The sequence below is a fragment of the Anabas testudineus genome, chromosome 4 (genome assembly GCF_900324465.2).
Source record: "Anabas testudineus chromosome 4, fAnaTes1.2, whole genome shotgun sequence".
NCBI lineage: Eukaryota > Metazoa > Chordata > Actinopteri > Anabantiformes > Anabantidae > Anabas > Anabas testudineus.
The window spans coordinates 20,535,295-20,550,464 of NC_046613.1; the positions used below are offsets into that span (position 1 = coordinate 20,535,295).

Sequence of the window (15,170 nt, forward strand, 5' to 3'; positions counted from 1 at the left end):
CCTGATGCCACAGCCTGGTGCTGTCACAAACATTCCAAGGTTTTTCCAGCACTGCTGCCCCACCACACAGGTAGGGAAATAGATAAAGATCTGTAAATACAACCCAATACCCTCCCCGTTTCTCATGTGTCCACTTTTTCATTACTTCTCCACTTTTAGCTCGTCTCCATGTTGCCCCCCTTCTATATACTGCATTTCTATGTTTGATGACTATGTGCTCCCATTTCACCTGAGTCAGACTCAGGTCAATGTTCAGCCCCTTTAAACTTCATGAGCTTTAGCTTTCTTTCTCTTTGTTCCTTTATCTCTCTCTAAAATCCTGGTTCAAAGGTCATTGTGGTAACTATAATTTCTAAATAGTGAAAAGCTTACTTTACTATTATTACTATACTTAAACAAACCTACAGCCAGTGGACGTTTATTCTACATTCAAACTACAACAAAATACAGTACATGCACACTTTTAAGCAGGTAACACAATAATCTGTAAAGCCCCCAAAAAACTCCAGCACTCCAACACTTCAGCATGGGCACCCCAACCTTTTTTTGGTTATGAAGCAACCTGCGTTGCCCAGTGCTGATCATGGTTAGCATAAAAATGTTCCCACTTTTAATGCTGTGGCAGATATCTTTGCTTCTAAACCTGAAGGTGTCATTCCCCTCACAGCCACATGATGTCTCACCAGTATTACCACACCATTTCCATTCGGAATGGGTCTAATGAAACTGTTGTAAATGCACCTATAAAGATCACAGGCCAATTGGAAGGATAAGCACATGTTTTTTAATTGCTTCAACCTCTGGTTTATGGGTAATGTGCTGTGATGTGAAACAGACCGCAAAATGTCTTATATATTTGAAGTAGTCATACTGTCACTATTGAGTTGAACCAGGGTCACATAAACTACAAATGTCCCAAATGTAAAAAGAGCTCTTACCCTTCTGCCCTTCGGTCCAGAAATGCCTGGACTGCCCCTCTGCCCCTGTGGACCCTGCAAGAATAAAACAAAAAGACATTAACAAGAAAGAAGGCATAGAGAGTAAAGACTACCAAATCAAGTTGTGAAAGGGAGCCATACAGTGCATCCAGAAAGTATTACAGCACAGTCTGTTACAGCCTTATACGAAAATGTATTACATTCATTAGTTCCCTCAGAACTCTACAAACAATACCTCGTAATGATAGGTATTGACCAGGTTCTTAGCAGTGCCTTGTTTTCTCCTGACATGATACTTGGCATTCAGGCCAAAGAGTTCAATCTTTGTTTCATCAGACCAGAGAATTTTGTTTCTTAGTGTCTCAGGACCCTGAGATATATACAGGTGCCGTTTGACAAGATCCAAATGGCTTGGTTTGTGCTCTGACATGCACTTTTAACTGTGGGACCTTATATAGACAGGTGAATGCGTTTTCAAATCAAAGTCTATAAATACTTATGTACATGTGATTATTTTATAGATTAATAAATACAAATATTTCGTACAAAACTTTTTTACTTTGTCATTATTATGGGGTACTGTTTGAAGAAATTTGAGAAAAACAATGAATTTAATTCATTTAAGAATAAGGCCATAACATAAAATGTGGAAAATGTTAAGTGCTGTGAATACTTAACGTTATATAGTAGTTAGAGTAACTAACTTGGTCGTGCCATCAACTACAATACTAGGACAAAGGTGAAAACCTATACTTGCTGTTCACACAGCAGTCAAAATTAACCTAATAGATGTGCAAAAGCTTTCAGCAGAACTACTGAATAATCAGTCAGTTATTCTGTTTATATAACTCTAGACCAAATTGTGGGAAAGAGGAAAACTGATATCAAATCACCCTCTTAAATTTAATGTGTTTACATAAAATGAGTATACATTCCTACAACTCAAGAAAAAATGAATACAATTATTCTGAGTTAATCTTGCAGTTATAAGTGTTTATAATATCCAGCCAAGATACTGTCATGAGTCAGCGCATCCAAGCACCTCGGTCCATTTATTTGATTTAACTTAAAAGATGGACAAAAGAAACAAAAACGTCAGAGAAATATATTAATTTGTATAATGTACACAGGGAGAAGTAGCAAAAATTAAAGATCTTTGTCTTACATACAGGAAACATGGATTTACATGTCAACACCTCAATGCAAAGAATCTCTATCTGGCATGATGTGGTAGTGATAAGGTTATGGCACTTACAGGTGGACCTTGCATTCCGATGTCCCCTGGACTTCCTGGTAATCCTGGATAGCCCTTATACCAAAACAGAAAAAACAAAGAGCATAGAACAGTACACAAGGAACCATGTCACTGCTATATGGGTATTAAATGTTATTTCTATTTTACTGATTATTTAGGCTATACTGCAGTAATGTATCAGATTTTTAATGGGAACTAGTGTGAAACAACAGTTCAATATCAATGCAAGACTGTACAGTAAAAAAGCATTAAATTAATTCCAAACTGCCAAGAATTAAGATCATTCTGTGTGTTCGAGTGTGTTTCATATTAAGATGTGATTGAATGTGCTCCAGACCCTCTTAGAAAAACGGGGGAGTCAAAAATCCCTCTCTCACATACACACATACCAGCAGTGATTCAATTATCTAACTATTCAGCCAGCCACTAAATTAGTCATCCTTTCGTCCCAGTCAGCCTATCAGTCAGCCTGCTAGCCAGTCTGCCAGCCAGCTAAGTCAGGACCAGAACCAAAGCGACAGACATGGAGTAAATCTAAGGGCAGTACAGTAAGAGATGTAGGCCAGCGTCTCTCTATGAACTTTTGCAGGATTAAAGGAAACAGTGGAAATGCTGCTACATTGGACAGAACCTTCTTTTTGTTGCTCTATTGCTTTGTTTTGGATTAAAACTGTCAGAATTATGTTAATACATTTAGTCATTTGGCAGACACTTAGTGTAGTGGTAAAATCGCTACCCTCCATGTAGTAGACCAGGTTTCAAATCCCGGCTGTGGTCTATCTCCATTAAGGGTCCTTAGGCAAGACCCCATTACACTGCCATTGCCTTGTTTTAAGTCACTTTAGATAAAAGCATCTGCCAAATGACTAAATGTAAATGTAATAAAATCCTATTAAAACACACAACTGAGTAGCTTAATGTTGTAAAATAACCTGCTGTTAGCCTGTAATTATCTGCATATTTAACAAACCCTAGTTCAAAGAAATGCATAGATTTAAAGAAGAAAACCATACACAATGAGACACTTGTATGAAAGTGCTCTAATCCAAGCAACAGTCAACTGTCTTTGTGGCTGCAGAGCGACATCAATGCACAGAATAGCAACGGTTGTCATACTGTTAAAATGTTATGACATGGTTTAACAAACAGAAACAGCAATTTCAGGTCTTTGGGTTATGCACTGTCTGTTTTCTGATATAACATTCGTAAGTTGGTTACAAGCTTTTACACATAACATGTGTTGAATCAGATCATTTCATTGGGTTGATCACAAGTGATCCAAAAGAGTCTTTGAAAAACTTTTCATCCCTATATTTGAAATAACCAGGAAAAAACAATTTGACACAGCTGAATTTACAACCCTGAGCCGTCTTAAACCTTTTAGGTCTTTGGTAAGTCTGTGTTCATTTCCATGAACTAAACCTTGCAGTTACGTAATGCTTGTCAAAATTTACAACCAAAATTGCTTAGTGATGTTTATTTTATATTGATCATAGTTAGACATTAGTTTACTATATAAAGTATTCAAGCTCTGGAAGGCTGTTGTAGGTTTCAACTTATACAGTACAGCTCTGGCATTTACAAACTGTCAGAAAAGAAGCAGAGCTCTGCTGTGTATTCTGAGTAACTGTACTTACCCTTGGCCCTTTCTCTCCAGCTGGACCTGTGGGACCTGCTGGTCCTCGGTCACCCTAGGGAAAACAGTAAGACAGAAAGAGCAGGTCATTTAACTGTGATCTGAAACCTCAACATAGAAAACCTTGGCACAGCTTCACATACACCTGTCCCACTTTTCCCACCGTGAAGCTACTCCAGTAATTGACAGTTGGTTAAGTTTAAATGTAGCAGGTACAGTACCCAACTGGAGGCACAGTGTTAGAACCTCAGTGAGCAGTAAAGCTGCTTACATGTATGTCTCCACTCTAACTCTTCTAATGTTCGTGTCAGTGACTTTTAATCCTCCTCGAACTGTACAAAATTCTTGACTGTACAACTATATTTCCAGTTCTTCTTAAACTTCCATCTAACACTATCAAATTGTTGTATAGTTGTTTTGAGGCTCTCTTAGTCAGAAAGTAGTACCGAAATAAATAGTTCTGAAACAAAGGGATTTCTGAGTAGGAAGAAAAGGGGAAGAGGTAAAGTACAAATGGCAGGAACAAAAGAGATGGTTGAAGAAAAAGGAGGAGATCTGTCAATGATCAAAATCCATACTGCTAGCAAAATCATTTCACTTGAGCATCAACCACTTCTAACATTTTTTAGGCTGGTATGCAATAGGATACGAATACAAAGAAAGCCTTGGGGCCTCCTCAGATTGCATTATGACTATTTTTACATTACTTTTGCCTGTGTGGTGCTTTCCCCTTCCCTGTCTATGAATGCACATGCACTCAAACTGTGAGAGTACCTATTAGCCAGGGTAACTATCAGAAACTTCTCCTGAATTTGCCTTGAAATAACTTGCTTTAGCAGGAGAGCAGAGGGGTGAGAGGAAGTAATGGTGACATGGCTATCACAACATTGTTATTTTGAGAGTTTTGAGTGTTTATCTAAGCATGTGTTCTGGACCCTCTGGGGCCTCAAGCCATGAGTGCACAGCCCTAATTAAAAAGCTCTGCCACTGACAAGCAACCATCTAATGCTGACTGACAACATAATGACAGAGAAACAAACTCTTTACCTTTTCACCAGGAACACCTATTACCCCAGCTATGCCAATCGGGCCTACTGGACCCTGGAAAGGAGAACAGCAGAAGAAAGATTAAAAAAAGTGTTCATTCTATCAGGATTAAGTATGTTAGTATGTAGGCTTATTGAATTATTTTACAGAGTTTAATTACTAATAACATTTAAAGTATTTTACTATATTAAAAGATTAAAAATCAACTCATGTTTAAGTAAACAGTAAGTCAGAGAGGTGTTGTAATGGCATACTATTATTGATTCTAAATCTGTTTTACATCCCATATAGAATTCATAATAAGTGATTATTTGACAAAGAACTACCAAAGCTTTTTCTTGCAGTAAATTATATTACTTGGCAATAAAAGGTGCAGCAATGATTGGGAATTATTAAGAGCTTTCTATTTTCACAACACACTGTAACTCAATACAGATGGCCCCAAATTGAAATGCACTACTTAGTAAAGCAATACTTGTGTTGAAAACACACGCTAATGTAAATATGAGTGTTACCAGAAAAGCTTAACCACTTCCAGATCAGTCATTTGAAACAGACTGTGGTTTGGACCTGTGCCAACTTTTTAACTGGACTATATGTAGTGACATACCAACAGTAAGATGTATGGGTGACTGGGTACACAATCATACATAAAGGGCAACTGTACAATTTGAAGCCTCATTAGCATATTTATTTTGTTTAGTAATAAAACAACAAAAAGTAATACTAGTATGAAGCACTGCAAGGGGCCTGAACACCTGGAGTGAATGTAATTTGAATTGTAATTTGAATCCATAATTTTACTTCCTAGTTGCAGAGTATGATCTTCATATTCTAATAATCTGAATAAACCCACATAAATGAAAACATGATTTTGATAGTTCTTATTATCTAACTCAGTAACAAAATTTGACAGACTGTGGGGATACTCAGTGTTACTGTGTATCACCACCTAAAATGTATTATCCTGCTCAATACAAATAAAGCAGTTGAGCAACACATTAGTAGCAGAATGTCTATAAAGGGATGTGAGATTAAGGCATGGGAATGGTAGCTCTACACTGAACTCAAATCCCCTAATTGGGACAATGTAGTACCCTGAATCATTTATCACAAGAGAATAAGTTTAAAGGGTTAATGATGTGACAGAGCATGCCTTTATACTATTGTTTTGAAAGTAATCTGGTTTCTCAGACACAGCCTGGGTTACAAAGGAACTGATATAACCATTAACCTTACAGTTAGGGAAGAAATACAGCCAAGTCTCTTAAATGTTCTTCCTCACATGTGCCTTTTTCTCATCCATACACTGTACACACTGAATCGTTGACATGAAATTCGAAGCTCAGACATTTACGTGAACTATATTTTAAAGCAGATGCCTCTGTTTTATTGGATATGGAGGGCGGATTAAAAAAAAAGAGCAGCCAAGACTGCAAAAGGTCTCTAGTAAATTTTCACTTAAAGCTGTTTATGGAAAGTTTTGAGGTGATACAGGGTCACTGAATGAAACCTAGCTGCCTAAGGTTTCCTTGGATTGACCCTGGCTTAATCTATACCAGTCAACAACAGTCTTTCTCAGTTTATTACATTACATTTAAATTTAGTGAGACTGACTCGTTTTCTAATGCAACTTACAAGGGAGCAACAAAAAAAGCAGAACAATCTAAGAAAAACACTGAACACAAAGTACCATGAGATGAAATGTTTAGGTCTTACAGTACATATCAAATTTATGTAGAAAGTGATGTAATGGCATTCATTTGAGCTCTCATAATGTTTTGCAATTAGCTTTTCTTTTCTTTTCTTTTCTGTGTAGCCCCATGGTTTCAAAGTCCTCTCTACTCATTCACTGCTTAATACCTCTCATATGTTCACTGCAACAACAAACTTCAACACTGCCTGCCTGGTTGGCTCCACTATGCACAGAATGCAAATATTAACATTAAGGGGCCTCCAAGAAGGAGAGACCTACTTTAGCTGTGCAAATGTGCAAATGAAAGATTTTAGAAAGGGCTAGTGTCCAAACAGCATGTTGGTATAAAGCACCAAGATGCCTTAGACACATGAAACTGTTATTTTTCTGTTAACTGTTGCATTTAGAAACAGTCCTAACAGATGATTTGGGATTAGCAACGCCACTTAATGGATAAAGATTCTTCTGTTTTTTGGAACATTTTCCACTTCATTATATTTTTACAGCATGCAAAGTAAGTGTGATTCTTAGGCAATACACATTGGCAGGCTTTGAGCCATAAACAATTGTGCAACTAAAATGAGGTCACTTCCACAGAAGATCTTTGATCGGTGCTCCTTCTGTTCTACTGTGGTTTCACTCATGATGGTGGTTGAGAGGATCCAAATTTCTCTTATCATGAAAAGTACAGGACATTAAAAGTGGGTCAGGAAAACAGCTGATGTAATTACCCCTGTAATTTCCTCCTCACTTACCACACAGGAGGATTTCCTTCATTTAACCGTGGTAGCATGGCGTCACTATCTTAATGAACTATGAACATTAGTCTTTTAGCAAACCATTAAAACAGCTACACCATATGCACCACATTGACACTTACAGAGGGATTTAATGAAAGCTACTAATCCACAGCAGGATAACTGTTAAACAATGTCATTACAAGTGTGAAAGACTTACTTGTGGTCCGATTTTTCCAACATTTCCCATGTCCCCTTTCTCTCCCTGCAAGCAGAAAACATCAAACAGTGTGCTCATTAGCTTCCTTTAATTAAAGAGAACTCTGTCACCACTCTGCCCTCCTACTAGTACAGAATAATCGGAGGAGTTTGTTAACATTGAAAATGCTCCCACACACTGCGTAAGGACTGTGTGTTTCTTCTTATGGTTGTTTGTCAATATGTATTATAATGGTCATTATTTCTCCTGATTAAGAACATGTTCATGACACCATGAGTCTATGCTTATAGTAAGTTTGTTTTGTAAGTTATGGTAAGTTTTGAACGTAGACTTACCTCTAAACCCTCTGAACCAGGTTCGCCTATGTAGCCTTTCCTTCCTGGTCGTCCCTAGAAGAACAGGCAGAGAGATTGCAGATGCAGAGAGATACACACACGTAAGATTAAATGATAGCACGTCAAAGTTCTCAAAGGTCATAATGTGCGTATGATAAAACACCTAAACAGACCATTATTTAAACATGCAAAATAGTCAGTCTGCCTGTTTGTGTGCACATAGTATGTGAATCTGGGAGATCTTACAGTAGGGCCAGCGGGGCCAGGTGGGCCAAGCGGTCCTTCATCACCCTGGAGAAACAAAGTACAATTCATCTTACACAAATACTGGTAAATATAAACACAAATAAAGCCCTTGAGTAAATGTACTTTGTTACGTTCCACATCTCTGCTTTTAAATACAAACTCTGTGCTCTAAGCTGATATAATTCCATTCCAAAATACCAACTCTACACCTCTGTGAGCTCTTGCCAGGCTAGTTGCCTGTAACAATCGGCAAAATAAAAAAGAGTGTATGTTGTACACCTTCCAAAGGCTTCTGTTGTTTTTCCAGGGCTGGAAAACCTTCAAGCTTGTTATTATAGAGACCCAATGATAAATCATGACCTCACCCAGTGGAACATGCCCCAAGAAATATCACAGAAAAAAAAAAGAAAAACATTTGAATCTATGGTACAGTAGTTTAAGATCTAACTAGAAAAACACACTGTAAGCAAATAAATTTTTCCTCAGATTAATGATCTAATGGAAATCCTTTGATAAGACATATTTCCCACTTTATGTTATTAGTGAGTCAACAGCTGAGCAGACATGCAGACCTAAGCAGGATGTTGGATGGTCTTACCTGTATTCCTTTTGGCCCCAGCGGGCCCTGGGGCCCCCTAGCACCCTGCAAACCCTGAAATACAGCCAAACAAATGACTTAAATAATAGGCAATACATGAATAAATAGGTGAATGAATGAAGAGAGATATGCTGTTGTACCTTTGGTCCGGGTGGACCATTGGGGCCCGGTACTCCAATGTCCCCAGGAAACCCCTTCCAAAAACAGGAGTAGAGAATATCATTATATCATGTTGTTACATCTGTCTGTCATAAGTCACATACCTCATTTATTAAGTTTGATCTCACACATTAAGTCAGCACATTCATTACAAGACCGGTAGGTACGACAGAAGCTCCTCTATGTAAATCAGTAAAGGCATCTCACATAAATCTGTATCAGACAGACAAAAGGGGGGGGGGAGTGTAAAGGCAGACTTATATAAAACTAATGTAAAGACAGTGATTGATTGCTACTGAGTTAACTGAGGTTAATTACCTTCAGGCACGTCTGCCATGACACAATCACTCACTTCAGAAAATATTTCAAGATATTCCAAACTAGGGTCTAGGTGTCCTAAGGTTATGATGTGCTCCTGATAGCAGCACGTCAAACATTTTCCATTATTTTCACATTCTTTACATCATTAATGACCCCTGTGACAAAAGGTTAGGTATTTTTTATGAAAGCACGGGTTTGTTGTAGAGATGTCAGAACAGGGAAATGAGAGAATAAATGTTTTGAATGCAATTCATGGAGATGAATTGTTACAGTTGATACAGTTGTGCTACTAGTAAGACACATTGTAGGATGTCATCAGTATGAATAAAGTAACTTAATGTCAGTAAGTCCAAGTAAAACTTAAACTCACTTTAAAGTAGAATACATTACTAAAACTGTAAAATTCTATTTTTTACCAAATCAAAAGACCAACTATGTCATGCTGTGGTCGTGGAAAAGATATAAATCTGTTTCCAAAGGGTCAAATAATCGGCATGAATCAAGCAAAGAAAACGTCTTAGGAAATTGATGAATCTACTAAAACGGGGTTAAGAAATGTCCAATGGATGAAGGTCATGTGGTCTGATGAGTCCAGATTTATCCTGTTCCAGAGTCATGGGTGCATCGGTAAGAAGAGATGCACCCATTATGCCTAGTGTCTACCCTACAAAACTGTGGGGGCAGTGCTATGATCTGGGATTGCTGAAGTTGGTCAGGTCTAGGTTCAGCAACATTATGTGCCGAAAGAATGAGGTCAGCTGACTATCTAAATATACTGAATGAACAGGTTATTCCATCACTGGACTTTTTCTTCCCTTTGTTAATTTCACTGAATAAACCATTTTTTACAATGTTCGTCTTTTGTTATAAAAAGTCATCACGGCCTGTAGCCAAAGCCTGACATATGCAGTATAATGAATTGTAAATAAAATATGCAGATATCTACTATTTTAATCCCAACCATGACTTCTCTGTTTTTATGTGACCATAATTTCATAGGAACATCTATAAAAAAGGCTCTGCGTTGGCTGTGCATCCACCACAATCCACAGCAACAAAGAGGGAGGGAGAACAAAGAGAAGCAGAAACATAATATTTAATATCTGCATCTGTGTTTAGGATGTGTCAGCATACTATACTGTAACAAAATAGTGCAAATACCCTTTAAGTAATCATCTGTATTTTTCCTGAACATCCAAAAAAAGCGTTTCCATCTTTCCCTTTTTTTCCCCAAAATTCTGGATTCACTTCATATGGCTTGTCTTATATGAAGTATATATGCAGTTCATTTTCCACCAAACTCTGTTAAATAAAATAAAATGACAACAGGAAATCTTATCACTTGCATGAGTGTCCTACCTCTAGTCCTGGTGGCCCAGGTGGTCCTCGTGGCCCCATCTCACCAATTTTACCCTGTTTCAAACACAAAACACATCAAGACAAAAAAGAAACTGCATTTTTAACAGATTTTAGTTTTTTTATTTAAAAAAACAAATGGCAGATCAAAAAATGCTATTACTGACTGCATGATGCTACACTGTTCTCACCGCTGTTGAACGCAACAAAGGCTAAATACTGATAGATGTAAAGCAAACTGATCAGTTACAAAATTTGATGGGAGTGTTTAATGTTCTCCCTGGTTTCTATTGACTGGAACTGTTGGTATTAGCCAGCAACTGTACTATAGACTATACTCCTTTACAAGCTAACGCAAATAGAGTCTTCACGGTGATGCACTGATTTTGCTGCACAGACAAGTAACTCTGAAAAAACATACCATTGGTCCTGGTTTCCCTCTTGGCCCAGTAGGACCAGGAGCACCAGCAGCACCCTGAAAGATACCAATATAACACTATTAAACCACTGTTACACACATCTTTGAGTGTGCATTTCTATCGGAAATATGCATGCATGTAAATCCAATCCTTTCCTTATTCAATTCAGCATGGTGGAGTAAAGTCAGTCACAGTCAGGCACTGTGTTCTGACACCCACCAATCATGGCCCCTGATCATCATTGCTTGTGGCTGATCAGTGTACAATTAAATGATATACATCCTTATGAAAACTTAAGTATTGTAGTCTAATTTAGCAAAATTAAGACATAGCCAATTGGTGTAGGAGTAAAATCTTCTCAACAGGTGCTGGTAATAAGAGCTCTATGTACATAATGTTGGCATGGTGGGCATCTGTGTTGTACAAGAGTTACCTTATCACCCTGGTACCCCATCTCTCCTGGTTCACCCCTTTGTCCCACTTCACCCTGGATTTCACAGTATCATAAAGAGATATAACACAACACCACCCTGCCACAATAATCACATAGATAAAACAAAAACAGGCAACTAGGCTATGTATAAATAAACTATATATACCATCAACATTCATTATGAATTTGACTACAATTAAATGGAATTGCTTGGGCTACTGAAACATCACACACAGATACACTGCAATAATATAAATATTTAGATCACCTTATCACCTTTCAATCCAGGCAGGCCGACTTGTCCTGCTGGGCCCTGCCACAGAAAGAAAAGAAGGGAAGTTAAGGGGTATGAGTGAGTTTTGAGTGAGTCAAATTCAGTGACAAAAATATTTTGGAAGCTGAGACTTAATAAATACAATTCCTTAGACACATGATCTCTCTCACTAATAAAATGAAGTCAACAAGGGGTTGACATATTATATAAATTTAGATTGTGGCAAAACATTTCCAAATGTAATACATTTCCGCTGTATTATTTCTATAAATGTAGACATTACAAATAATGTATGTAGGTAGGATAATGTCAGATTGATTGACATATGATTTGAATGTTCAATATGTTACCAACATTTTAAGCATTAGCACTTAGCCAAAATTTAGCCTACCTGAGGTCCCACCAAACCAGGCAGTCCTCGTGGTCCCTCAGGCCCTGGATCCCCCTGTGGAGACAAGACAGTACACAATGGAATTTACACACCAGAGTTGCTGCCTAAACTGAATGGCATTTTCACATTGGAAATTTCCAATGTCTGACTTAGACATGAACGCTATGTGCTGTTTCCTACACAGAACATTCCTTTTTGTCACAACATGATTGTACAACTAAGCTGTGCTGACAGTGTATCCACTTGTTTGTATGGTCTGGCCTTGCCTCTGCCCACCAGTGCCAGCCCACAACATCCACTTTAATTGACAAAAGTAGGGTCCAAATGGCAAAAAATGTGTGGCGGGACCGAAATATTATAGGCGTCGATTGTACAGTAATAACTATTTGCATTAAGTAAACCAGTAAAATGGCTTGATGTTATGTCATCAAGGGCATGTAGCTTAAACTAGGAGTCCATCTGGAACCTGTAAGGCCAGTGTTTGATGCTGCAACTCCACTGAGGTACTGCAGCAGCATAGACACAGATCACATGTACTCAATCAAGAGAGGCTTTCAACAGAGAACACATGAAAAATGACGCACTGAAGGAAGCAGATAAGCTGAAAAAATGACTTTGCCCCAGACCACTAGGGTCCACTGGCTCGAATGAAGGCATCTAGTAAATCAACATCCCACACAGAGCCTTTGCTCAAACACAGATGTAGCCTAACTTCCAGGTGGATAGGGACCATCCAAACAATCATCTTGTAGCCACACAAGAAGACAAATGATTAAAGACTTGACACAAAGCAGACTTTTGAAATCTTGTGCAGTTTCTATCCTAAAAAAAGGAAGAGAAATACTGTTGAAATACTGTGTAAAGCAGCCACACACACATATACACTTTTAAACAACCATATTTTTCCCACATCGCCCTTTTTGTTTGTTTTTTTTTTTTAATTCAGGCTGTGAAAGAGTGTCTGGCTGCATCACAATAAGCTGAGTCACACACTGGCAAGGACATCAAGTGCATACCAGAACAAACACTTGCTGCTCCAATTTCTGTTTTCTTTCTGATTAAAGTTGTAACTTTGCGTAACTGCCAAATAAATAGAAGAGTGAACCCAAACTAGAACCACAAGGGTGTGATTGACACTGGGAAGTGAAATTAACTTGGTGAAAACTGAACTCTTTAGAACCTCTCTGAACCTAAATCTTTCTCTGCACTAAAAAACTTGCATTTATACCCAGTGAAACTGAAACAGCTTTTCCTAGAGCACGTTAAAGTTCTTCTGCACATGGTGCAACACATATAAAGACAATTAACCAGTAATCTGAAACACTAGCATATCAGACATGAACTTTACAGAATTGGATCACACCCTGTAGAAATAATTTACATACAAGCAAATTGTAATCCCACCATTAACTCTACTGATGTGTTAATCTTTGATGGTGTTTAACATGTCCCACCACAAACAACAAAAGCTTGCAGTTGTTATTGTTTCAGAATTTATACATAAAACAATGTCAAATGACCAAATGTATGTGGCAACTAAATTTATACATAATCTGGACTTGCAGTTTACAGGTTTTATTTAGTACAAAGGCCATCAAAGAAAGAACAATGATTTGAAGAAATACTGTCATAGGCTCTGGCCACATGAGGTTTTAATACCACAGTGCCACATATGATTCTGTTTATGCTTTTGAGTTACATCACAGTGTCTAGTCTTTACAGACATCAACAAGGGCACTGGTACATCACTGGAGAGATGTGTAAAGATTGTGTATGCATGTTTCATATCTGAATCTGTCAGTAGAAAAGCTGACTTACAGTCAATAGTTAAGGTGAAGGTTAAGGAAACCTCATCCATCAACATGTGTCTCACCGGACACCAGGGTGACCCTTCAAGCACTCCAATAAATTTCCATGTTATGACAACCATTACGAAAGAAGCGTGAAATGATGACATAGAAAAGGTGGCTGATATGCACATGTGGGCCTCTGTGAACATTATGTAGTTAAACAAACAGACAAACCTGATTATGCTGATAACATTTTTAGACTTGTGAATGACTTTTTAACAACTCCACAAGTAGATAATGAGTGAAACTGGATGCGAGACATGACATATATTGGTACTGGAAATCTACAGCTGACTTTTGAAGTGCTGTGTATCAGATTATCATGTTTTTACAGTTGACTGTACCCAACATGATACAACTACAGCCGGAGCCTGTGCCTTAGGCATAGAATGATAACAAGAACGGCACACTAAAATATGTTTACTCTCGTAACAAGGCAGTGCATTCTTCATCTAATGAGCTCACTATATCTATAACTGTCTTATAGTTAGTCATTTGGCTCTGCTTTCACCCAAATCAACTGAGATGTTAGACTTTACACACACAATGAGCAGCTTAACTGTCTTGCTCAAGGACTGTCCAAACTGATCCTGACTGACCGTAAGATAAGATAAACTTTATTAATCCCCAATAGGAAAATCAGGTAGTCTTGTAGATAGAAAGATAGTAGTTGCCTCTCCAGCAAACTGCAGTATAAAACAGCACACTTGCTACTCTAGTTTGGTAAAACAGTTTTTAGCATATTTCTGCAGCTGTCTAATGACCTAAGCCACTTTAAGATAAAAAGACATCTCTGCCCTTGTTTGTCCTGCATATCTGTGTGAAGTGACCAGTCCAACTTATTGTCCAGGTGCACACCTAGATATCTGTAGGCTGGCACCACTTCAATGCCGCACCACAAATGCTGACTGGATGTGGAGGGGGTTTGGACCTTCGAAGATCTGCTTGGTTTTAGAGGTGTTCAGTAGGAGGACGTTTTTGTGACTCCAGTCACTGAAGGATTTCATCAGTCCACTGTACTCCTCTTCCTTTCCATTCCTGATACATGCAACAATTGCAGCATCATCAGAATACCATGAAGATGCAGTTTCCCAGCCTGACAAACTGTGGCCTTTCTGTCAGGTAATCAGTAGTCCAGAAAACAAATGAAGAGTCAACCCCCATCCCTTTCAGGTTTTCTCACAAGATGATTGGTTGAATGATATTGAATGCACTTGAAAAATCCAAGAACACCATCCTCACATAACTTACAGGTTCTT

At 38.1% G+C, this 15,170-nt stretch overlaps 1 protein-coding gene across 1 annotated transcript in view; it reads right to left on the reverse strand.

The window, feature by feature from the left end:
- The window catches only part of LOC113152336 (collagen alpha-1(XXIV) chain), a 71,263-nt gene that overhangs the window by 23,332 nt on the left and 32,761 nt on the right, over positions 1 to 15,170 (reverse strand). Inside the window, exons 15-28 of the mRNA XM_026345520.1 lie at positions 12,062 to 12,115; positions 11,665 to 11,709; positions 11,397 to 11,450; positions 10,966 to 11,019; positions 10,548 to 10,601; positions 8,849 to 8,902; positions 8,709 to 8,762; positions 8,111 to 8,155; positions 7,865 to 7,918; positions 7,530 to 7,574; positions 4,877 to 4,930; positions 3,831 to 3,884; positions 2,194 to 2,247; positions 939 to 992 (exon numbers count right to left, since the gene is read on the reverse strand). Of these exons, the coding sequence (XP_026201305.1) occupies positions 939 to 992; positions 2,194 to 2,247; positions 3,831 to 3,884; positions 4,877 to 4,930; positions 7,530 to 7,574; positions 7,865 to 7,918; positions 8,111 to 8,155; positions 8,709 to 8,762; positions 8,849 to 8,902; positions 10,548 to 10,601; positions 10,966 to 11,019; positions 11,397 to 11,450; positions 11,665 to 11,709; positions 12,062 to 12,115 (729 nt within the window). The remainder of the gene's footprint in view (positions 1 to 938; positions 993 to 2,193; positions 2,248 to 3,830; positions 3,885 to 4,876; positions 4,931 to 7,529; positions 7,575 to 7,864; positions 7,919 to 8,110; positions 8,156 to 8,708; positions 8,763 to 8,848; positions 8,903 to 10,547; positions 10,602 to 10,965; positions 11,020 to 11,396; positions 11,451 to 11,664; positions 11,710 to 12,061; positions 12,116 to 15,170) is intronic.